The sequence below is a fragment of the Osmerus mordax genome, chromosome 15, assembly GCF_038355195.1.
Source record: "Osmerus mordax isolate fOsmMor3 chromosome 15, fOsmMor3.pri, whole genome shotgun sequence".
NCBI lineage: Eukaryota > Metazoa > Chordata > Actinopteri > Osmeriformes > Osmeridae > Osmerus > Osmerus mordax.
Window position 1 is genome coordinate 5,918,543 of NC_090064.1, and position 24,950 is coordinate 5,943,492.

General features: G+C 47.4%; 2 protein-coding genes across 4 annotated transcripts in view; one reads left to right on the forward strand and one right to left on the reverse strand.

Annotated features, from left to right (window-relative positions):
• The window catches only part of frrs1b (ferric-chelate reductase 1b), an 8,022-nt gene extending 4,231 nt beyond the window's left edge, over window positions 1–3,791 (reverse strand). The window contains exons 1-10 of one of the 2 annotated variants that reach the window (XM_067251200.1): window positions 3,459–3,791; window positions 2,607–2,799; window positions 2,300–2,451; window positions 2,021–2,115; window positions 1,647–1,788; window positions 1,337–1,519; window positions 1,018–1,116; window positions 624–888; window positions 241–356; window positions 79–165 (exon numbers count right to left, since the gene is read on the reverse strand). In XM_067251200.1, the coding sequence (XP_067107301.1) occupies window positions 79–165; window positions 241–356; window positions 624–888; window positions 1,018–1,116; window positions 1,337–1,519; window positions 1,647–1,788; window positions 2,021–2,115; window positions 2,300–2,451; window positions 2,607–2,799 (1,332 nt within the window). In that variant the 5' untranslated portion in view covers window positions 3,459–3,791. The remainder of the gene's footprint in view (window positions 1–78; window positions 166–240; window positions 357–623; window positions 889–1,017; window positions 1,117–1,336; window positions 1,520–1,646; window positions 1,789–2,020; window positions 2,116–2,299; window positions 2,452–2,606; window positions 2,800–3,458) is intronic. The other variant, XM_067251201.1, reaches the window with a different exon arrangement.
• A 711-nt stretch (window positions 3,792–4,502) lies between these two features.
• On the forward strand, window positions 4,503–24,885 carry LOC136957335 (glycogen debranching enzyme-like). 2 transcript variants are annotated; one of them, XM_067251198.1, is made up of 33 exons: window positions 4,503–4,656; window positions 5,270–5,480; window positions 5,791–5,960; window positions 6,518–6,721; window positions 9,608–9,789; window positions 10,190–10,301; window positions 10,626–10,752; window positions 11,153–11,255; window positions 11,347–11,444; window positions 11,544–11,683; window positions 12,123–12,310; window positions 12,644–12,767; window positions 14,681–14,844; window positions 14,942–15,043; window positions 15,270–15,425; window positions 15,573–15,723; window positions 15,915–16,039; window positions 16,596–16,708; window positions 16,803–16,937; window positions 17,086–17,216; window positions 17,376–17,512; window positions 17,775–17,908; window positions 18,098–18,273; window positions 18,664–18,766; window positions 19,028–19,253; window positions 19,440–19,551; window positions 19,797–19,932; window positions 20,025–20,137; window positions 20,327–20,538; window positions 22,871–22,968; window positions 23,192–23,279; window positions 23,385–23,518; window positions 23,696–24,885. In XM_067251198.1, the coding sequence occupies exons 1-33, from the start codon at window positions 4,575–4,577 to the stop codon at window positions 23,811–23,813; spliced, it is 4,605 nt and encodes a 1,534-aa protein (XP_067107299.1). In that variant the 5' UTR covers window positions 4,503–4,574; the 3' UTR covers window positions 23,814–24,885. The 2 variants fall into 2 exon arrangements, with proteins under 2 accessions (XP_067107299.1, XP_067107300.1); XM_067251199.1 differs by lacking the exon at window positions 12,644–12,767 and adding an exon at window positions 14,089–14,212.
• The last annotated feature ends 65 nt before the right edge of the window (window positions 24,886–24,950 follow it).

Here is a 24,950-nt window from a genome sequence, read left to right on the forward strand (position 1 = left end):
CTGGTGGTGCAGAATCCTACAGACGGCCATGAAAGTAAGAAGCAGGATGAGACCGGCGCGGAGGCCGAGCAGACTCACCTTGCTCCATCCTCCTCTGTAGACGAAGGGCAAGGTGAACCCCGCGCAGGTCAGCACCACAGACACGGCCATCAGGCTTCTGTGCACCTGTAGACACGCATTCACATCATCATCATCGAGAACAGGGAGAAAGACCGTCATGTGTTGATGCCGATGCTGTACCTGAAACCACATCTTCTGCCCGCATACCGTCCTCTCCGGCCAGTCTGCTTTGAAGTGGCGAGCGACCACAACCCCGGTGCTGACAGTAAACATCCAGGCTACAAGCATCAATGCACCTGGAGACAGGGGAGGTGGACTCAGAGCTGTGGAGAAGTCCAGACTGGCTGGAAGGGCTGAGCCTTCATAGCCAGGTTTAAGACCACCACAAATATGTGTATGTATATTACAGCTTGAGAATGGATGGGGAGGTAGCATGGGTTGAGGTGTTCATTGGAATTTCCTTTCATTTAAGGGCTTTTATTATCTGTAACTCATCAAATGTCGTTTTGGGTTTTTTAATATGATGTATTATCAGGAGTTAGAACTGGGTTATGTGCACTCACCATGGAACTTGATCATCAAAGGTGATCGTGAGCCAATCAGATCCTCAGGAGTGCTTGTTAGGACCTTTTGATTGGTGGAAATCAAAGGCTGGCGGTCGTGTCTATGTATGGCGCCGTTTTCGGCCCTGCCGTGAGCTAGAAACAGGAAGAAGCTCTGGTCCAGATTGAACCTGCCGTCGCTCTGCTGCGCAGTCCGCACGTTTCTACGGAAACGACACTGGATGACCCCGTCAGAGAGCCTCCAGGCCCGTTCTGACAGAACATCCTGGGTGAAACGCAGAGACAAGTTCCGTGGTTAAAACAGCCCACTTTCACTTCGGCAACATAACAACAAGACAGTGCATGCATTCCAACAGGGGAGCAGGCGTATGCGTGTCCATGCGTGCGTGTCCACCTTCTCCGCCAGCAGAGGGTGTGTTCGTCCAGAGACGTAGGCGGCGTCGATGTTCACGCCCTCGCCGTCTCTCACACACAGGTACACGTCATCGTCACCCTACGAACATACAGAGACGACATCACCTGCTGTAATACCTGGAGGGCCAAGTACCATACTTCCTATTGGCCCCTCTGAGGATGAATTTGAGTAGACAAACACTGTGGCGCCATCTACTGACAGTTTTGTGATTTTATTCAAGCGCCATGCACACTCGGGTATGACTGTCAAGTACGGTACTGCTTCTTCTTGGGTAGAGTGATGCGGTCTCTGTACGAACCATCCATTTGTCTAGTGACAGGGCGAAGGACATGTATCCCTCCGCCGGCCCGCTCAGCTCAAACAGCACAGTGTTTCCCTCCGGGGTGAAGGACAGGAAGAAGCAGTGCAGGTCGGCCTCTGGGTCACAGCCCACAGGGTCCCGCAAGCACGACTTGCTGCCGCCACAGCCGACCGAGGTGAACTGAGGTGGAGAGGGGGAGAAAGACAGTTCTAATCATCGTGTGAACAGACACTCTCCCCTCTTCTCCTTTCCCCTCCCCTACACTCCACTCCACTCCACTCCCCACCCCACCAAGACGGTGACTCACAGGACTGGGCAGTGGAGATGGGGTGGGGGGTTTAGTGGTGGAGGCAGAGGGGCGAGGAGGTTCTGGAGTCGTCCCCTTTAGAGACAACACAGGACCAGGGACCTTCACCCAAAACTCCTTATATTTGTGCACCACCGTCACCCTGATACAACAAGATAAGCATGCGCATGTAGTAGAACATTGAATAGGTCTGAAAATCTATTTAAAACACAGTACAACCAGTGGTGTTGCATTAAAAAGGTACAAAAGTGTGTAAGACCGTAAGTACTACATAATGCATATTAAGCCAAACTGCCATCTTTTATGCAGAATGCAAACTGAGAATGTTTGTTGACTAACTGTTTCAGACAGGAACAGAAGTGGAGATTACTCACAGGATTTGAACTTTTTCTGGAGGGTTCCTTGGACATTCCCACAGAGCTTGGACCTCTGTCTTTTTGGAATCGCTGGTGTGGCTTACTGCGGATCCCTTCAAATGACAGGGTTGGTTAGCAACCATAAACACACACCGTTTTTCACCAAACCCCACATTACTGTCAGGAAAGATCTATCAAAGAACGAGGCAAGTAACACCTATTTTTCTTGCTTTGTCATGCCATAACTAAGGTAAAGCCAGTGGGATTAGAGGCCAGTCAGACAGCCCTGCACAGTACCTGCGTGTGGCCACAGCGCAGCAGCTGGGACACAGCTGGGTTGACCAGGATGAACGACCCGACAGGAGAGCCAGTGGGGTTCCCAGCCTCCCTCGCTTCCATCAGGAAGCCCTTAAAGTAGCCTGACCCAGAAATGGCGACGGATAAAGTGACTGCGGAAAAGCAGGGGGAAAACGATCAAAAAATATATATAACAACACTTACAATGCTGCAATATCGGTCTTACTACCTTCTACTGTATGCAAAAAAAGATGTTTCGCTTACATGGTTCTCTAAGGATCTAAGTAAATGCTCTGTGGGCAGTTACCTGTTATATTGTCCCCAGGACCAAAAGTCGAAGTGTGTACAGAGATGTTGTAAGGAGCAGGCAGGGGGCTGGACTCAGAGCCGTGCACTGGCACCATGTCCCCACAGGCCTGGGAAACCTTCCCGTTGCTAAAGCCAGAGACTGGCCCCATACACAGAGCCACTACCACTGACAAGAGATGCAAGGCCAGCATCTGAAAAGACAGAGACATTGCATTAGTGAAGGTCTTTTAAGAATACTATGAGAACCAAGGAACCTTCTGGAAAGAACCTGGAAGATTAAATAACCGGTTTGTCTAAATTTAAGTGGATTTAAGTAAGCTTATCCAGTACTGGACACTGACTAATAGCACCATGACTGGATCCTGTACATGTGTTCCTTCCTTCCCGTTTATCACGGGAAGGACATTTCTGATGGTTTTCTTCCTCTTAAAGTTGTGTATGTGGTCTTTTAATCAGCCTGTTGCAGACGGAAAACCAAACTGGTCTCAGCGATAATGAAGGCGTTTCTCGATAAATGTGTGCTGTTTCTCAAAAAACTTTACACCAAATGTACCTTGTAAAATGTACAAACAATTGTCGTACACAAAAACACTGACTGTGACACCTATCGATACACCTAGAACACACTGCCCCGATGACAAGTATTGTTGCCTCGAGGTCAACTGCAAAGCGTATGCTCAGTCTCTCCGTACACCGCCACACAAGTGTCCTCATAGTTCAAAGTTTGAAAGGAATGCAGTTGTTCAAGATGCTGATCAACTATTGGCAAACATTATTTAAGTGTTTATGTAATTGTCTTGACTACAAGTTCGTATTTGTAAATCTAATATGGATATCAATATCTTCTTACCTCGTTTCAGTTTCCAAGAGCTTACTCATCTAAGGATTCCCGTCTACACTGAAAAAGGGGGCGGTCTTTAGCCTACTCAATCTATCAGTGGGTCGCCCGGGGTAGGCACAAAGATTATTCAAAGTAGGCCATTCGGTCCGTATTTTAACTTCAGATTGTCTTTGTGCAGTAAGTAACCAATTGTTTGTTTTAATTATTTTAAATAAAATAATTTAAAGCTGAGCCAGCAATAACTTCCAACAGGCAAGTCTCATCCGGATAAAAAAAAGCTATTGTACACCACCTTGATAACCAAACTACTTAATTTAAGCGTTGAGTTGAGTGCTCGTGTCAACTATACTTATTCAACACCGTCAGAGGACATAAACGGTAATATGTCAAAAGGGGTTGGCAAAGTTTCCCAATGACGCCACGCCCCCCAACCACTGCAATTGTACCCCAGCCCTCAGAGCTGGTCGTGCGCAGTGGCCTACTCACTCGCGGAAGAACAAGGTGATTTTGCTCTTATCGAATTAACTTGCTATGCAACCATAGTCCAATGTAGGGGGGTGAAACTATGTGTATGCGAATCCTGCAATGCACAGTCAATGCTGCTTCCACGCATTCATTCAGGTCTTGCTGGGCTGTATGCTGCGTGCATGTCCGCATGTATATCTCCAAATTTAGTTATTTAGTACTATTCGTGCTCTTAGATGTTTATTTGACAACAGTTAATTTGACAAAATGTTCAACTTTGGCAGTTGACTTTCACTTTGACATGGCAATCTTGAACAATATCCGGATTGGCGACACGAATTCGTAGTGTGCAAGTATGTTTAATTGAATTAGTTAAAAACACAGGAAGATCAGCGTCCATTTTTCTTATTGTGAGGAAGCGGATTCTGATTCTGATTCTGAAAGTACACTGTGAAGTTATGCTCCACTATTGAGCAACTCAGGTTCTGCCCTTGAATTTACGCTTAAAAGCCAAGCAGATGAGAAAAGATCATACTGTGGGGTCAATCCATGCTATCTCATTACCCCCTGTCTCCCCCTCTATTGAAGTAGAAGGAAGCGGGGTGAGAAAGGGGCATCGCTTCCCACATGTAAAGGGCATCCTAAAAAAGGAACGAGAAAATGGTCCGCGCCAGACAGACCCGCGTATTGCTCCTAAATGACATGGAGAGACTGGAGAGAACTCTGTTCCGGCTAGAGCAAGGTACGCCACTACGATTTCTATTATAAACCATCTTGTTATGAATGAGCCTATACTCTTTGTTGTCACTTCATAGAAGCAATACGCATGTGTTTAAGAAGTAGTATTAAATAATTCAAGTGGGTTTATTCAAGTAGGGACTGATTTCTTGAACTATTTAAACTCTGTTTTGTTATGGCAAGGGTTTCAACTATGACATATTTTATGAAGGTACATTCAAGTGTAAAGGTTAGTAAGGCTTAAGAGATATTAAACTAAATATATTGTATCTACTTGTAGTAGAACTGACACACCCACATGTGTTCTGTGGCTTATATCTGCAAACCTACTATTTTCAGCAAAATAGGCATAGATTTGGTTTGCCGTTTAGACATTGTATATATGTGTGTATGAACAGGAAATTCATAAGGACAGAAATGTAAACGTCCCACTTTCAGAAGTCCACTTTCTGTCCTTGACAGGTCACTCGTCGTTATGTAATATTACCACCATGGCATGTGCTGGGGGGACACATTGTACAAGCACAAAATATGTACTCTTCTACACACTCCCGTCTTAAATTGTCAGGAGCTTTTAGCCTCTCTTAAGTGTTATTCAATACTATATGACCCAACAGGCTTTGAGCTCCAGTTCCGCCTGGGCCCCACTCTGCAGGGAAAGCATGTCTATGTCCACACCAACTACCCAGCAGAAGGAGAGAAGTTTGAACGTGTTAAGTTCCGTCCCCTGGACTGGGTCAACACCGCAGGGAAAGAGGATGACTCGGACAAGTACTGTAAACTGGACCTGAAGGTGGCCGGCTCATATCAGTACTACTTTGGTTGTGGGTAGGTCCCTTCCTCTCCCCTCTCAGTGTGTGTGTAGAGATGGGAGTGTTGATTTGCCATGAAAGCAATCCCACCGTCATTACCCACAATGCAATTGACTTGTCGGACGCATCTTCCTTTTATTTGTTATGAAGTGGGTCGAGTTACAGATATGTTTCTCCCCTTTCAGAACCAATATGGTAGCAGTGTTAGGATTCAAACGTTTACATCATGTATAATATACTGTATAATGAGGAAATGTAGGGTAATACTTCATCGACTGATTATGCCAGTGGTAAATCCTTCACTTTCTGGGGGCTTTGTGGGTTAGGAACAATGAGAAGGTGGGTGGTGGCTACATCGTGGTGGACCCCGTCCTGCGTGTGGGGGAAGATAACCACGCCTTGCCGCTGGACTGTGTCACCATCCAGACCTACCTGGCCAAGTGCCTCGGACCCCTGGACGAGTGGCCTGACAGGCTCCGGGTTGCCAAGGAGACCGGTGAGAGGGGCATCATGGGAAGTTGTATATTGTAGTGAGGAAAATAGTTGTATTATACTTCTGGGACAGCTTACGGTACAATTGTGGCATGTTTAGGTTCACATTAGAAGCAAACTAATATTTACTTATTGTAGACCATAAAGTTCTTCATATTTGACATCATAATATCTTGAATATCTTCAATTTGGACATGACAAAGCACAGTGTTTATCCTGCTTATTTTTTGCCCATGCTCATCCCAGGGTATGTACACATAATTGTGTTTGACAATATGACAGGACTGTTTAAGTAGTCTGCTGGTCATTGAACTTATCCAGTATTTGCAACAAATGAACCCTGAGGTCCACCTTGCTGTTGTTGCTTCTTATCAGTTCATTTCAACGTGAATATTATGTACATTTGAAAATGAATCCAATGATGTTTCCACTAACCACTATTAATGACGCAATAGACACATTTGCTCATTGATCCAGTAATCCATAGAGACTAGACTAGTCTTGTCAGTCACAGAAATCAACCATAAAAATCAATCTTTTTTTTCTTGGTTCTCTCTCTAGGTTACAACATGATCCACTTCACTCCTCTGCAGAAGCTGGGCCTCTCTCGCTCCTGCTACTCCCTGGCTGACCAGCTGGAGCTCAACCCGGACCTCTCTCCCCCGGGGAAGAACTACACCTGGATGGACGTGGGTCAGCTGGTGGACAAGCTGAAGAAGGAGTGGAACATGGTCTGCATCACCGACGTGGTCTACAATCACACAGGTTAGCTCTTTACTCATTCATGGGATTCAATACGATAGATATAGACGCGGGCGTGTTAGTTCATGGTCAAATTAGGTTACCTACAGTATGAGAGGGGATTTTACGACATAACGTCAGTTAATTCGAGGCCAGATGAGGACGCCTTTCCCTCTTTTCGAATATTGGCAGTTGTGGTAGGTTAGTGGGGTGTTTTAACAATGATGGCGAATTTGTCTCATCAATATGACATCATCCTACTTCTGTTCATCATTCAAAGGAGGTTGTGGCAACTCTCTTGCTGCTAGGCAGCAGCAGCAGAATTCCGATCTGCTTTTTGGCCTCTACTTTCTGTTGAGGGTACGCAACCTGTTGCTGACAGCCAATTAGACCCTTCAGACACACACAATGGCACGTTTAAAGGTAGTTCCTGTTGTTGTTGTTTGCAAACAGGAATTCCCCCTGCAATGTGGGGGTCAGGTGGCTGAGCGGTGAGGGAAGCGGGCTAGTAATCAGAAGGTTGCCAGTTCAAGTCCCCGGCCGTGCCAAATGACGTTGTGTCCTTGGGCAAGGCACTTCACCCTACTTGCCTCGGGGGGAATGTCCCTGTACTTACTGTAAGTCGCTCTGGATAAGAGCGTCTGCTAAATGACTGAGTATGCCACAGTGCTGAGGCGACCTTTGATGCCTGGTCTAGAACTATCTGTGCTGACCTCAGAATGGCCTTTTCCTCTTGGCCAGACCAACGTTAGAGCTGCAGCTGTGGGGCTTGCATCATGGTCTCAGTTTGGACTAGGACAGCCTGCCAACCTGGCTTGATCTTATCCACACTGAAGGTAACTGAGGTGAACACATTCTCATAACCCCATGACATGGCGTCTTAAAAGACCAGGAGCACAGGACTTGAGTATCTTCGGCTCCTCATTTAGTCTGATAGTGGGGGGAAAAGTTGGGGGGATGGGAGCCTGTCAAGGCCCCAGTCGGTCTGATGTGCTTTGGATTGTGTGCAGCAACATTCTGCTGACCGAGATAGAATAAAGCAGTTGTCCTGGACTTTTCTATTTATAGATCGTGGAAGGATTGATGAGTGCTTTAGGCTGGAACATTGCAGGACTATGTATTTGGAATGGACGTGATTGCCTCAGGGTTTCTTACAGTGTTGCTCACTGTTTACTTGGATTTGAGTTCAGTTTGGTAATGAATCCAGGCTTTCCCGCAGAAAATGTGTTTTTTAAGGTGGTAGGGTGGTGTTTGCCCACAGACTGGACGGGACGGGGGCAAACAGGGGCACGCCGCGGTTGGCGCCCTCTGCTGGTAGTGCGTTTAAATGGATGCACTTGGGAAATTGCCGCCCCCCTCTTCATGCTGCCCTAGGCTGCTGCCTATGTGGCCTATAGCAAGGACCGGCACTGGGTACACATGTCATATGTCTTTTTGGTGTTGCTCTGCATAGCTGCATGCATGCTAAATATAGCAGCCTGCTATTCTATATGTCGACACATACAAAACGTGCTAGTTAGGCTGGAGCAGCCAAATTGTATACTGAAGCCAGCTCCCTCAAATAAGTTAATCAGTTATTGTAATAGCTAATACCATCATATTGTAGGTTCAGTTCGAAACATATTCTTCTGAGAAATATGTGACAGAATCGGGGAGTCAGATGGCTGAGCGGTGGGGGAGTCGTGCTAGTAATCCGAAGGTTGCCAGTTCGATTCCCGGTCATGCCAACTGACGATGTGTCCTTGGGCAAGGCACTTCACCCTACTTGCCTTGGGGGAATGTCCCTGTACTTACTGTAAGTCGCTCTGGATAAGAGCGTCTGCTAAATGACTAAATGTAAATGTAGAATCCCATCAAGAATCTGTTAAAAATAATAGGAGAGGTGTTTGTCCTGGTAGCTATCCAGTAGATTTTCTTTCATCTATTGAGACAGTTTTTTTCCAGGAAGAGTGACAGAGATCACTGCCATGAACTTGTACATATTCAGTCATTATGGAGTCCAGAGTTGCTATGGTGGCTTGCTCAGAAAGGGACACCATCAAGCTCCAACATGAAACGCAATGTACCAGGTCAGAGAAGATCCCCTGTCTAAATCTATAAATGTTCTCGTATGTTTGTGTGTGTGTGTGTGTGTGTGAGAGAAAGTGTGTGTGTGTGTGTGTTATGTACGGTATGTGTTCTCAGTTTAACACCATAGGCCACACTAAGAAGGCCAGTGAAGGAAAAGCAAACTTTTTAACTGTTTAACCTTGACATCGGTCTACGATTGAAAACACGAGTGAAACACAACCATACCATAGGAATTTCCTGGATTATAGAGTAGAATAATGAGTTTGTTAGATTAGTCATTTAGCCCTAGATTAGTTTGTTTGTAAATGTAAACGTCCCTGTAGATGGAGCCCCCTACTGTGTGAGGTGATGTCCTTCTACATGTGTTCAACTAGGGTTCCCTTTGGCCCTTGAAATCATTGAAAGTTTGTGAACTTTTGTGAAAAAAAAGTCAGGGGCTTGAAAGTTGAAAAAGTACATAAAAGGACATGGTTTCATTGAAATGGTTTGAATCTTGAATCTCTACTCTTTGCAAGAGTAGAGATTGAAGATCTTTGCCGTGCTAGAGAAGGCAAGAGACAACGAAGTTTGCCGTCCCTGTAACACGGCACGATTGAGAAGTGTTCACACATTCAAGCCTCTCTCTCTCTTTAATCGTTGTCCGTGAGCTTCTGTGTAGCCTGCAAGTTCTCATTATGAAATAGCAATGAATATTGATCCCTGTCCCAAACTATGCCGTTGGGTCCTTGAGTTTGAGGCGATTGGGCCTGAAAAGTCATTGGGTTTGAATGTTTAAGAAGGCGTGTGGGAACCCTGACGTATCCTATGTATTCATCTGAGGATCCCCTCCATTCTACCCAGCTGCCAACAGCAAGTGGCTCCGTCTTCACCCAGAGTGTGGCTACAACCTGGTGAACTCACCCCACCTGAAACCCGCCTGGGTGCTGGACCGCGCCCTGTGGCACCTCACCTGCGACCTGGCTGACGGGGTATACGCCGAGCTGGGGGTCCCCGCCCTCGTAGAGACCCAAACGCAGCTGAAGGTGAGTCTGTCATTTTTAAGGCTTGTCGGGTGCTCGGTGTATTTAAAGGCGCTAGTCGGATCCGAGTATGGATTTTTAAAAGGATTTGAATGGGACGTGGTTAGAGCTGATTTTGACTGCGGATTGAGGTCGCCGGTTGAAATCCCACCCCTGTGGTGCACGTTGCTTTGGATAGAAGTGTCTGCTAAATGAATACCCACAAGTGGGAGATTAGTGATGCCTAAGTACAGGGTTGGATGAAGGCACTTCTCTAGCTGTGTCTGTGTTCCCCCAGGCACGTCTCTAGCTGTGTCTGTTCCCCCAGGCACTGCTCTAGCTGTGTCTGTGTTCCCCCAGGCACTGCTCTAGCTGTGTCTGTGTTCCCCCAGGCACTGCTCTAGCTGTGTCTGTGTTCCCCCAGGCACTGCGCCAGCTGCTGTTGGAGGAGGTCTACCCCAAGCTCAAGCTGTGGGAGTTCTTCCAGGTCAACGTGGAGAAAACAGCGGAGCAGTTCTTGAAGCTGCTGCAGTCAGGTCAGAGTGGTGGTGGTGTTCTTGTTGTTGTAACAGGGATGGGAAGCAGACGGCACATTATTACGTTGGTAACTGTTGTGACACAATGCCCTTAGCTTCTGAGGTAAATATGAATTTCCACCTCCAAAACCGTTGCCTTTGATAGTTTTCAAAAAACAAAAAAAACATATAATGATCAACAATTGTCCTAGGTAAGGGGCTCGCAAACAGCATTTAACATACAGACTAAAATGACACAACATTAGGTAACTAAGTAAACACAATCATTTTGAGCTCTTTGACAACCTGTTCTAATCCCTTCCTGTGTGTGGCCTGCTCCTCCAGGTAGTCTCTCAGGTACAGCAGACCCTGACAGCAAGAAGCAGTTAATGATCCTCCAGGACCCCCAGTGCAGGCGCTTTGGTAACTCTGTGGACATGTCCTCTGCCCTGGAGATCTTCATACCTCATCGGTGGGTCATTACATGAGATTACATTTACATTTAGTCATTTAGCAGACGCTCTTATCCAGAGCGACTTACAGTAAGTACAGGGACATTCCCCCGAGGCAAGTAGGGTGAAGTGCCTTGCCCAAGGACACAACGTCAGTTCGCATGACCGGGAATCGAACTGGCAACCTTCGGATTACTAGTCCGACTCCCTCACCGCTCAGCCACCTGACTCAGATTAGAACAATGCTACACATCCAATACCAAAAACATGGATTAGAACCCGTGTACAGGTATCAAGAGTTGTGGTTTGGCAAGAAGGCCTTGACTTCACTGTTACAGGCCAGAGGACAGTTATACCTTCCAGAAGTGTTTTGTTGATAGTGAAGTGAGGTGTGACAAGTCTGTTTTGTGTGTTTCACAGAAATGGGCCCTCGGCCTTAACAGATTGCTGTGACTTGTTCAAGAAGAAGCTTGAACAGGTTAACCTGGAACGGGTTAAGGAAATGCAGCATCACCAGGAGAAGGTATATGCTTGTGCGCTGTATGTGGGTGTGGGATTGTCTATGCTCTTCTTGATTCACGGCAACACTCATTGTTGTTTTCTTTTGCGCTCAGGCAATCGACTGCATCATGGGGACTGTAGTTTACGAACGTCTTGCAGACCACGGGCCTAAGCTTGGACCCATTACAAGGAAGGATCCACTTGTAACAAGGTACCGGAGCTCTTGAACTGGTCGGTTTACCAGTAATAATGTGTCCTTTAATTTGAACAGAAAAAGTTCCAAACTAATTGAACATCTCTTACTATTCAGATATTTCACCTTCCCCTTTGAAGAGGTGACCTTCGAGCAGGAAATGCAGCTGATGAACCAGGCTGACAAGGCTTGTCACTTCCTGGCTCACAATGGCTGGGTGATGGGAGACGACCCACTGAAGAACTTTGCAGAACCTGGTCAGCTTACCTCAGCCTATAATTAGCTAACGCACGGTAGCTGGGCTATTTGACATCCTGCTAGCTAGCATGAGGAGTAGCTAACAAGTGACCTAACCTCACAAATGTAATGTTTTGTATTTGTACTGTATATTTTGTGGTGTTTTGTACATTTGTAGCCCCATATTCACGTACAATTCACTAAATTCAAAATTTGTTATTGAAAAGACAACCATTACAACAACCAGTGTGTACCAGCAGGGGGTGCTAGAGATTTGTGCTTTTTCTTCAGATGTCAGAACTTTTTTCTTCAGTTCAGATGTCATTGCCAGGACTTATATTCCTTGGGAAAATTCATGACCATGCATCTCAATTTACCATAGTTCAAATACCAGTTTATTACTGTCTGCGGGTCTATTTCTGAGAGACCCATCAGGATGATGATTTGCTCCTTGTCCAGGTTCTCAGGTGTACCTGCGGAGGGAGCTGATCTGCTGGGGGGACAGCGTGAAGCTGCGTTACGGGGACAAGCCTGAGGACTGTCCCTACCTGTGGGCCCACATGAAGATGTACACGGAGATCACAGCCAAGCACTTCGCTGGCGTCCGCCTCGACAACTGTCACTCTACACCCCTGCACGTGGCTGAGGTAATTTAATTTTGAACCTCAAGTGTGGTTGATATCTACCACAACGTTGGACAAGAATACTCAAGTCTTACGTTGCTGTAGATATCAACCAGTACCATCGTTAGACTTGAGGTTCTTGGAGTACCAGCATCAGGGCTTTTATTGATTATGTCATTGGTGCTACCCATGTATATCCGATCAAGTCCAAAATCATCTTCTGTCTCTCCAACAGTATTATTTTGATACCTTTCTCTCTTTTACCTCCGTAAACGTTGGAATTGAACATTTCACATGAAGTATTCTAGTCTGTGAGGCCAGTAAGCCTGGTGTAACTGTGGTGTGTTGTCTCTATAGGCTATGTTGGCAGCTGCTAGGGCAGTCAGGCCTAACCTGTATGTGATAGCAGAACTGTTCACCGGCAGCGAGCTGATTGACAATGTGTTTGTGAATCGGCTGGGGATCACCAGTCTGGTCCGAGGTACTTGCCAGCTCTCCGTGTGAGGTTCAGCTGACTGGAACTGAGGGGTGTTCTGGAAAATGGACTGTAGAGAGTTAGCCAACTCACAATGAATTACACTTAGCGCTTGTTTATGTCTCTTGGACATCTAAAAACTATGCCTTGATGTGTTGGGATGTTTGGACTGTAGTAGTATCAGTAAGTTATGATCTCAAAATCTTTTTTTGACTTTTTGCATTTGGAAAGTGAGTTGGCTAACCCTCAGTTAGCATTTTCTGGGACATCCGTTCAAGTGTAGTGAGAGAAGCATTGTTCTGTGCATGGTGCTAAATCTTTGTACTTTTGTCCCTCCCTTTGCCCTCTCTCTCTCTCTCTCTCTCTCTCTCTCTCTCTCTCTCTCTCTCTCTCTCTCTCTCTCTCTGTCTCTCTCTCTCAATTGTTCAATTGGCATACTCCACTTACGGTCTCATCTTACAACATATGCTAATACCTGTATTTAAACTAACTCGCTGCCGTTTTCATTTCACTGAATTCCTTGTATTCATATCTGACATATCACCAAATCCATCTTTTAAAATAACATATCTAAAAAACATAATTAATTGATCCTACCTGTACACCAACTGAATTCCTCCTTTATTCTTCCTTCTCTCTGTTCCTTGCCATTGACCTGCATGCTGCTAATGAAACTACATTTGTTCCTTGTGGTTGTTGCATGTTGCTCATTAAAACCGCACGGCTTCCTCTTTTGTGTGTGGTCTTAATACCGACTTCTTGCTAAGCTCATTCGCTTGCACTCTCTTACTTGCTCTCTTTTCAACGCTTTATCGCTCTCCATCTCTCTGTCCCTCTCTCTCCATCGCTCTCCATCTCTCTGTCCCTCTCTCCATCGCTCTCTATCTCTCTGTCCCTCTCTCCATCGCTCTCTATCTCTCTGTCCCTCTCTCTCTCTCCATCGCTCTCCGCCTGTCTGTCCATCGCTCTCCATCTCTCTGTCCCTCTCTCCATCGCTCTCCGCCTGTCTGTCCCTCTCTCTCTCTCCATCGCTCTCTATCTCTCTGTCCCTCTCTCTCCATCGCTCTCTATCTCTCTGTCCCTCTCTCCATCGCTCTCTGTCTCTCTGTCCCTCTCTCCATCGCTCTCTATCTCTCTGTCTCTCTCTCCATCGCTCTCTATCTCTCTGTCCCTCTCTCTCCATCGCTCTCTATCTCTCTGTCCCTCTCTCTCTCTCCATCGCTCTCTATCTCTCTGTCCCTCTCTCTCACTCCACCCGCTCCATTCCCTGGTGTGTTGTTCCTCTCTGGGCTCCGTGCGTGTGCGCTCTGTGCTCGCCGTGCTGTAGCACATGCTGGATCACGCTCGCCAGCAGCGGCCTGAGCTGTATGTGGTGGCCGAGCTCTTCACCGGGAGTGAGGAGCTGGACAATGTGTTTGTCACTAGGCTGGGCATTACCTCTCTCATCAGAGGTAAGACGTGCCGGCCCAAACGTGCCGTACTCACACAGTACACCCAGGAAGTAAGCCCATGCAGTACTCCCACAACACTCAACAATATTCAGTTGTTACAGTACGCCCATATACAGTACAATGTACTGTACACACATGCAGTACTTTCACACAATACTTGGAACAGTTTACTGTTTTTACAGTACTCCCATAGGCTATGCAGTGCAATGTACACTGCTCCAATATACATACAGAGCTAGGAAGATAGATTGTTGTTTGTGCTCAAATGTGTGTGTGCGTTGCATGGATATGGTCATAATTATAGAACAGCCTGAACGTGAGTTGACATGTCTTAAAGACATTCAGGAGTGTCTTTTGCCGTGACGTATTTAATTACTTGTTGACGGTTGCCAGTCACCCAAACCACAAAGATACATAGTGTGACTGCGTGCGTGTGTGTGTGTGTGTGTGTGTGTGTGTGTGTGCCAGAGGCCATGAGTGCAGGGGACAGCCAAGAGGAGGGCAGACTGGTGTACAGGTTTGGCGGGGAGCCTGTGGGCTCGTTCGTCCAGCCCAGTCTGAGGCCTCTGGTGCCCTCCATCGCCCATGCCATGTTCCTGGACGTCACCCACGACAACGAGTGCCCCATTCAGGTGGGACCGCCAACCAGGATTCGAATAGTGTTGTGGAACTGTGGCTGTGGATGGACTAATGTACTCATATATCTCTCTCTCTCCTTGAATACTGTAGATTCGCTCCGTGTACGATTCCCTCCCCAGCTCTGCTATCGTCTCAATGGCCTGCTGTGCTATAGGCAGCACTAGAGGATACGACGAGCTGGTCCCTCACCAGGTGGGTAAACTGGAAACAACAGCAATTAGCGTGGATGAATGGGCAGTTTCATAATGTGTGTATGTGTGTCTATGTATATTTGTTTCTGTGAATCTGACATTTTCTGTCCCCTGGCAGGTGGGTAAGATGTAAACAACAACGCCAGCATGCATGGATGGACAGGTTAATGGGATGTGGTTAGTGTTTGCCTCTTTGTCATTCCATGTTGTCCCTGCCTCCCCTCCAGATCTCAGTGGTGAAGGAGGAGCGCTTGTACCCCCGGTGGAATCCAGGCGCCAAGCCCGCGTCCTCAGGGGAGGTGAACATCAGGACGGGGATCAACGCTGGCAAATTGGCCCTCAACAAGCTGCACAAGGAGCTGGCCGCAAAGGGCTTCTCTCAGGTCAGCTCGGGAGAGTGGAAATGTCATGCAAATGCTCTGCCTGTGTAGTCACGCTTTACAGGTTATTAAACAGGATTTAACTTGCAGAACTATACCTGTGTACTTTGGTTATATGGTGTGTGCGTGCGTGTGTGTGTGTGTGTCCAGGTCTATGTGGACCAAGTGGATGAGGATGTAGTGGCTGTGACCAGACACAGCCCCAGCACACACCAGTCAGTGGTGGCTGTGTCTCGCACTGCATTCAAGAACCCCAAGACCCACCCTTACAAAGAAGATGCCCCCCCCATGTTCATCCCAGGTACACACACACACGTGTGTGTGTCATGTGGGGTCATGTGTTTTTGCTGTATGTAAAATTGCAATTCAGGGCAGAGTATGGGTAGACGGTCACAGTCAAAGAGATGTATTTGTCATACGCACAGTATTACACGGGTCATGCCTAGTGTGAAAATGCAAGGCAACGTGGGAATAACGTTGACATTTGTACAGGTAAAATAGAGGAGGTGGTCCTCGAGGCCAGCACTGTGGAGAGGATGTCCGGGCCCTACAGCAAGGACGAGGACAACATCAACGGGCTGCCTGGCTACACTGTGGAGATCCGAGAACACATCCAGGTGCACATCTCTCTCTCTCGTTCTCCCCGTCTCTCCCCTCCTCCCTCGCTCGGTCGCCCTTTCCCTTCCTCTCGCCCTCGTTCTCGCTCGCTCGCTCGCTTTGTCTATTTTGCTCGCTCTCTTTTTCTTCCCCCCCCCCTCTCTCTCTCTCTCTGTGTCTCTTTCTTTCACACCCATCGCCTTCCTTTCCTTGACTTTTCCTCGAATACAATTGCTCAGCAAAATCCCTGATGATCTGGTGTATAAACAGATGACGTTGCACCACATTGCTTCCGACGTACAAAACTGCTTAGTCATTCAGATCTTACAGTGACCAAGCAAAAGTTGACAAAGCGTTTTTAGCGCTTTTATCTCCCTCTCTCTTTCTCCCTCCCTCCCCCTCTCTGTCTTTCTTTGAAAGCCACCCCTCCCCATCCCCTGATACTTCGTATACAAAAAAAAAAGCGATCGTCTCACATTACAGGCTTTGTCTGAAGACCCGTTGTTGTTAGATGTCTTTCTGATTGTTTAGCACAACGGAACGTGAGAACCCTGCCAACTGGTGTCTTTCTTTCAGCTGAGGGACAGCAAGATCGCCAAGCAGGCTGACGTCAAGGCCAAAGGCCGCAGTGAATTCATCCAGGAGATCGCGTTCAAGCACCTCACTCCTGGGAGTGTCATTGTCTTCAGGTACCTAACACGTGGCATAAGGACGTATCCAGTCATCTAGTCACTAAGGGGCTAAAACTCCTCTGAAAGTCTCTCCCCCCCCCCCCTCCTCCAGGGTGAGTCTTGACCCCACGTCCCAGGAGATGGTTGGGATCCTGAGGCGCCACCTGATCCAGTTCAGCTCCCATTACGAGGCAGGGAGTGTGCAGGGTGACCACATACCTGAGATCCTCACCTCTCCTCTGGACTTGTACGTGTTCCCGATAACAGAGGAGGAAGTCACTTACATTGCAGTACATATATGCCATACTTTTTGCCGTTTATATGTATTTCTTTGTGTATCTGTTTTTCCCTTTCTGTCTCCCTGTCCAAACACACACACACACACTGTCGTCCAGTATCATGTCTAACCTCACACTGGCAGACATGAACATGTTGTTATTCCGCTGTGACGAAGAGGAGAAAGAGGATGGGGGAGGCTGCTACGGTATCCCTTCCTGGATGCCTCTCAAGTATGGTGGCCTGCAAGGTACAAATCCTGCATGGGGCAATGTCTCCCAACCCTCTACAGTGCAGGGATTTCAATTCCTGTGTGTTGGCGTCCCTGGTCAGGACATTTCCAAATGGACATTAAATGATGAGTTGGTTCACTTAAGATGAGTTGAGTGGCGTTGTTATTTTGTCTCAGGTCTGATGTCGGTGATGTCAGAGATCCGTCCGAAGAACGACCTGGGCCACCCGTTCTGTGACAACCTGCGTCAGGGTGACTGGATGATCGACTACGTCAGCAAGCGCCTGGTCGCCAAGGGAGGGGCCCTGGGGGAGGTAAAAGATTTGTACCTTTCGTTATGTACACGTCCTTCCCCATTTCAAACACACGTGCACACACACAAAAGCCCAAGCCACAAACACACCAGTAAACTTTTTAAATTTCTCTTTTACTATATATACAATTGTATTTTGTACTAATATATATATGTAGGCAGTATACTGTACGTACCGATAGTGACCATAGTGGTCTAGTGACGGTGCAGCGGTGATCCAGGTTGGGTACACTAAGTGTGTCGTGTGTTGCCGTGTCCTCTAGGTGGGCGCTTGGTTCCAGGCCATGTTCAGCTACCTGAAGCACATCCCTCGCTACCTGGTGCCCTGCTACTTTGACGCCATCGTCGTTGGGGCCTACTCTACAGCCCTGGATGTCGTCTTCAAGAACATGTCCGGGTTAGTTTGATTTTATGTGTCGGGCCAACTTAGGAGACCTCAAGTTTTGCCTGGAGATGGAGGCGTGTAGGCCGTTGTGAACCGATTCGCGTTCTTTGTGCATTTGTTTGCTTTTGGCCCCAAATCAAAACACACCGCCCATCATGCATCACTTTGAAATCTGTGTCTTTCTCTTTCTGGCTCTCCTAGCTTCGTGCAGAATGGTTCCACCTTTGTTAAGCAGCTCGCTCTGGGCTCAGTGCAGATGTGTGGGGTGGGCAAATTCCCTGCCCTGCCCCCCCTTTCCCCTAAACTCAACGATGTGCCCTACCGCCTCAGTGACGTCACCAAGCAGGAAGAGCAGTGCTGCGTCTCCATGGCGGCAGGTCAGAGACAGTGTTGTTGGCTACAGCACTTAATGTTATTGGCCGGGTTTCCCAGATTCGTTAAGAGTCAGGTGGCTGAGCGGTTAGGGAATCGGGCTAGTAATCCGAAGGTTGCCAGTTCGATTCCCGGTCATGCCAACTGACGTTGTGTCCTTGGGCAAGGCACTTCACCCTGCTTGCCTCGGGGGAATGTCCCTGTATTCACTGTAAGTCGCTCTGAATAAGAGCGTCTGCTAAATGTAAATGTAAGAAGCTCTTAACGCTAAGAGCTTTTTAACGAATCTGGGAAACCTGGCCATTGTATGCGCACTGCTAGAAGAGGCACACTTTTGCTGCTGTTAATCGAACCGACAGACAGTTATACGCTAAACAAATGTTTGTTTGCCTCAGGTCTGCCTCACTTCTCATCGGGGATCTTCCGTTGCTGGGGCAGAGACACTTTTATTGCCCTCAGAGGCCTGATGCTGGTGACTGGCAGACACCTGGAAGCCAGGTCAGAACCTAACCAGCAGAGGAGGGGAGCGCAGGGGAGAGGAGAGGAGAGGGGGGAAGAGAGTCAGATAGATGGAATAGAGGTATGGTAGAGTAGAGGTCAAGAAGAGGTAGGTTAAATAGAGGTACGGTAGTGTAAAAGTCAGTAAAAGATTGGGTTAGATTGGAGAATACCGTCAACTCCATTCAGTACAGTACCCTACTGTATCAATCAGACCAGAATACCCATCCCCTCACGCTGGTCTAACCCCGGTTTCCATAGGAACATCATCCTGGCCTTCGCGGGCACCATGCGCTACGGCCTGATCCCCAACCTGCTGGGCCAGGGCACCGGCGCCCGCTACAACTGCCGTGACGCTGTGTGGTGGTGGCTGCAGTGCATCCAGGACTACGTGCGCTTGGTGCCCGGCGGAGCCAACATCCTCATGTGCCCCGTCTCCAGAATGTACCCCACCAACGTGTCTGAACCGCAGCCCGCAGGAGCCTGGGTAAGATGGCGGGCGAGGGAGAAGCTTGAGGATCATGATGTTGTCATGAAACCAACTGTGTGTTTGTACTGTACTTATATGCATGTATTTATATGAGAGAGAGAGAGACATAGGATAGCTAACTGTATTGTATGATGATATACTTCTTTGTTGTCCCTCTGTGACCCCGTGATGTCACCGTGGCAGGACCAGCCCCTGTATGACCTCGTCCAGGAAGCCATGCAGCGTCACATGCAGGGGATTGAGTTCAGGGAGCCGAACGCTGGCCCGCAAATTGACAGCCACATGAGTGATGAAGGCAAGTTGTCCAGGTTCCATACATACGTCACGCTTCCCTGACGTCCTCAGATAACAGGGATTTGTCTCATTTAGAAAACGACATGGTCCATGTTTCGTTTGGCTGTATGTAAATTTACTGTAGATAAACAGGAAACCAATTAATATAAGCAGTTATAATCAAAAGATTCTGTAAAAAAAAAAAAAAAATCATTTAATTCTCCTAAAAATGGAATGATGTTGAATGTTTGGGTCACTGTACCACAGGCTTCAATGTTGAGGCCAAGGTCAGTGAAGAAACCGGGTTTGTTTATGGAGGCAACCGTCATAACTGCGGCACCTGGATGGATAAGATGGGAGAGAGTGTGAAAGCTCGCAACAAAGGTGTCCCAGCCACACCCAGGTAACGTGTGCACTCGGCTCATTCCAATCATCTTTTAAAGACTGCCGTAGAAAAGGCATGTATTTGAAGGTAGTGTGTGTGTGTGTGTTCAGGGATGGATCCGCGGTGGAGATAGTGGGGTTGTGTAAGTCCACTATCCGCTGGCTGATCCAGCTCCAGAAGAAGGGACTGTTCCCTTACACCACCGTCACCATTCGGAGAGAAGGTACTCTATGGGCCCCCTAATATCCAATAATTGTGTTCCTTTACATACTATGAAGTTCGTAACCCATAAAAATTGGGTATATATATACATATACATATATATAAAAAATCGGACTTTTATCCTAAATTGATTTTGTTATCGTCATTCCATACAGTGTGTTCGTTCATGGTACTCTGTGATCTATTCTAGATCGGAATCTCTCTGTGACCTATGAGGAGTGGGACAGGAAGATCCAGGAGAACTTTGAGCTGAAGTTCTACGTGTCCCATGACCCTCAGGACCCTAACGAGAAGCACCCTGAACTGGTCCATAAGAGAGGCATCTACAAGGACAGCTATGGCGCCTCCAGCCCCTGGTGTGACTACCAGTTACGATCCAACTTCCCCATTGCCATGGTCGTGGTATGTAAGCTATGTGTGTGTGTGAGTGTGTGTGTGTGTGTGTGTGTCAGAATCAGAATGGGATTTATTCGCCATGAAAGTTTGCACAGACAAGGAATTTGCTTTGGCAGGAAGGTGCATACAATAAACATATACCTACAATTTAAATATGTGGACTATCTATACTAAGGGTACATAAACTAGCAGTACTAAGTGAGATTAGAATAGAATTAAATATACAATAAAATAAAATATAAGTTGCCGTAAATTACAATATAAAAATACAAAAATACAAATATTAAAAAAAATACAAATGTACAAGATACCATTATTGTAATGCAGTGCAAAAAGCAGTGTGTTTTAAGCAAGAAGTCATTAGAGTCAGTGTGGTCCCTTGGCCTTGTTGAAGAGGCCAACAGCGGAAGGGAAGAAACTGTTTTTGTGGCGTGAGGTATTGGTCCTGATGGACCGCAGCCTTCTGCCGGAGGGGAGTGACTGAAACAGGGAGTGTCCAGGGTGGGAGGAGTCGGCCACAATCTTCCTCGCTCGCCTCAGGGTCCTCGAGGTGTGCAGGTCCTCGAGGGTAGGCAGATTGCAGCCAATCACCTTCTCAGCAGTGCGGATGATACGCTGCAGTCTGCTCTTGTCCTTGGCAGTGGCAGCAGCGTACCAGACGGTGATGGAGGAGGTGAGGATGGACTCAATGATGGCTGAGTAGAAGTGCACCATCATTGTCTTTGGCAGGTTGAACTTCTTCAGCTACTGAAGGAAGTACATCCTCTGTTGTGCTTTCTTGATGAGGGAGCTGATGTTCAGTTCCCACTTGAGGTCCTGGGAGAGGATAGTGCCCAGGAAGCGGAAGGACTCCACAGTGTTGACTGGGGAGTCACACAGGGTGATGGGGGTGAGTGGGGCTGTGTTCCTCCTGAAGTCCACAACCATCTCCACTGCCTTAAGAGCATTGAGCTCTAAGTTGTTCTGGCTGCACCAGGTCACCAGGTTAGCCGCTTCCCACCTATAATCAGACTCGTCTCCACCAGAGATGAGCCCAATAAGGGTGGTGTCGTCCGCAAACTTCAGGAGTTTGACGGACGGATGACTGGAGGTGCAACTGTTGGTGTACAGGGAGAAGAGCAGAGGAGAAAGGACGCAGCCCTGAGGTGATCCGGTGCTGATGGACCGGGAGTCAGAGACTTGTGTTCCCAGCTTAACGCACTGCTTCCTGTCAGACAGGAAGTCTGTGATCCACCTGCAGGTGGAATCAGGCACGTTCAGCTGGGAGAGCTTGTCCTGAAGCAGGGCGGGGATGATGGTATTGAAGGCAGAGCTGAAGTCCACAAACAGGATCCTGGCATAGGATGCTGGGGAGTCCAGGTGCTGTAGGGTGAAGTGGAGGGCCATGTTAACTGCATCGTCCACAGACCTGTTGGCTCTGTAGGCAAACTGCAGGGGTCCAGTAGAGGGTCAGTGATGGATTTAAGGTGTGCCAGCACCAGGCGCTCGAAAGACTTCATTACCACAGAGGTCAGGGCGACGGGTCTGTAGTCATTATGTCCTGTTGGCCTTGGCTTTTTGGGCACAGGGATGATGGTGGAGGACTTGAGACAGGCTGGCACATGGCATGTCTCAAGGGAGGTGTTAAAGATGTAGGTAAACACTGGAGACAGCTGGTCAGCGCAGTGCTTTGAGGGTGGCTGGAGAGACAGTCCGGCCCAGCTGCTTTGCGGGGATTCTGCCTCTTGAAAAGTCTGTTAACTTCACCCTCCTCAATGGAGAGAGTTGTCACTGTAGAGGGGGGGAGGTGGGAGGCCTCCTGGGTGGGAAGGGGTAGTTCAGGACTGTCCAATTGTCTTTCAAATCTGCAGTAGAACTCATTCAGGTCGTTGGCCAGGCGGGAGTCGTTAGTGGAGTGGGGGGCTCTGGGCTTATAGTTGGTAATATGCCTGAGCCCTCTCCAGACAGAAGCAGAGTCGTTTGCAGAGAATTGGTGTTTTAGTCTCTCTGAGTACAGTCGTTTAGCCTCCCTCACCGCCTTGCTAAACCTGTTCTTCGACTCCTTGAAACTGTCTTTGTCCCCACTCCTAAACGCGGCCTCTTTCTCTAACCTCAACCTTCTGAGTTTAGCTGTAAACCAGGGTTTGTCGTTGTTGTAGCTTACCCTGGTGCGTGTTGGTATACAGCAGTCCTCACAGAAGCTGATGTATGATGTCACAGCCTCTGTGAGCTCATCCAGACTATTGGTAGCAGTCGTGAACATGTCCCAGTCAGTGTGTGTGTGGGTGAGGAGTGATGTCCCCCCCCCCCCATGTCCTCACTGTGTGTGTGTGTGTGTGTGTGTGTGTGTGTGTTTCAGGCCCCTGAGTTGTTCACTGTGGATAAAGCCTGGGAGGCCCTGGATGTAGCTGAGAAGAAGCTGCTCGGGCCCCTCGGGATGAAAACACTGGATCCAGAGTGAGTTGGATTCACCCCAGTCTGCCAGACAAGGGTTCCGGTCAGGTTTACTCCTAAGACCAGGAGTGCAGGGCTACAGAGCTAGATATACAAGTACACCGCTTATTGTTTTGTTTGTTACTTTAATCTTTAAATGGCAGATATAACAAAAACCGAATCCTTGGCAGAAACGTGTGACTTGTCACGGTTGTGCAGCTTGACATTTCTTGTCATCCTCCTACAGTGACATGGTTTACTGTGGAGTTTACGACAATAGTCTTGATAATGACAACCACAACCTGGCTAAGGGCTTCAACTATCATCAGGGACCCGTGAGTGTCTTTATTGCTCCTACCCACTGTCTCCTGTCTAATACTCTCTGATGCTTCTCTCTGGAGGCCATTTTGACGTCTCGTGGGGTCATGTTTCCTTCTCAGGAGTGGCTTTGGCCTGTGGGATACTTCCTGCGAGCCAAGTTGTACTTTGCCAAGAAAATGGGGCCTGACATATACAACAAGACTGTCTACCTGGTGAAAAATGTCCTTTCTCGGCACAACATCCACTTGGAGAGGTACAATTGGTGACCACACTGGTGACTCTTTGGGTCAAAGTTCACCCAATAATAATAATATGGACTGTAATATCCACTAACATCTGTTATTTGTGTCGTGTTTATCCTCAATCCATGTGACATTGTCAATGGAGATACAGAATATCCACAAGCCCTTTATTTTCTCATCTCCGTCAGGTCGTCATGGAAGGGCCTGCCAGAGCTGACCAATGAGAACGGCCAATACTGCTCCTTCAGCTGTGAGACCCAGGCTTGGTCCATTGCCACCATTCTGGAGGTCCTGCATGACATGTGACCAGCGAGACCCTCGTCCCCTCAGCGCTCTGCCAGTCTGCCTGTCCTCCATGAACTGTGAACCAAAACCACTAGCTTCCTCAATACTCCCCGTCAAACAAGACTGTGGAGGTTGAACACGTCCTCCCTGTCTGGTCTGTGATGGAGGACCACAACTGCAGTCCTGTCAAGTCTTCATAGCCTTCCTCTGTGACAGAGCTGATGTCTACTTCCTCATCACTGTGTGTCAGCCTATTATCTCTGATCTACTATGCAAGAACGTTATCTAATACCTCTGGTGTTTTGAGGCATACTAGATTTCGCACACTGTGCCACCCTTCCTGTCTTTCTGGACTAAAACAACTTCATGGATGAAGAGAAATTCTCAACACACACATTGTATGACTGTGACCTGAGAAATCCCATAGATTGGCATCATAGCTCACTACTCGAAAGCTTTGCCCAGTGGATGACCTTAGATAGCTCTTAATGCTGAGTCAGAGTGACAATGCTGGTTACTTTGTTTCGTGTCAATGTGGTTTACCTCTACGTACGTGCCGTGCATGGTTTTTCTGTCACTCATCAGTCAGGGTTCGAAATGAGGGGGGGCTGAGGACCCCCATAATAATTGTTTTTATTTGAGGGTCCCACAAAACTAGCATTTTTCATTATGTATCACGTCAGTAGACCTTGATATAATTTTCAGGAGTGAATATCAGGTAGGCTAATCTTAAATTATTGTACAAAATATTCAAATTCCAAACCTAAGATGTTGTAACATTAAAAAGTGATAAAGATATGGATAACATAACAAAATACTAATATGTACTAAAAAAAAAGTTTTATGATACAATTGATGGGGAACCACAACGAGTCAGATCATTTCGAACCCTGATCTGAGTAAATCTGCAATATTAAGAATTACAATGTGGCATGTTTATTCTTATATCTGCACTCTTAAAATGTTGACAAGTAGGATAATTTATAACTATGCACTTGTGTGATAAGTAGCATGCATCCCATCATTCTCGTTATTAAAACTAGCTTGAATCACATCAGTACATCAGTAAAGAAATAAATGCTGAAGTCATCAACTCCAACTGTTTTTTTCACCTGTTGCTTTCTAGCAATGCACAGGTTGTTTTCCTAGAAAGCCATT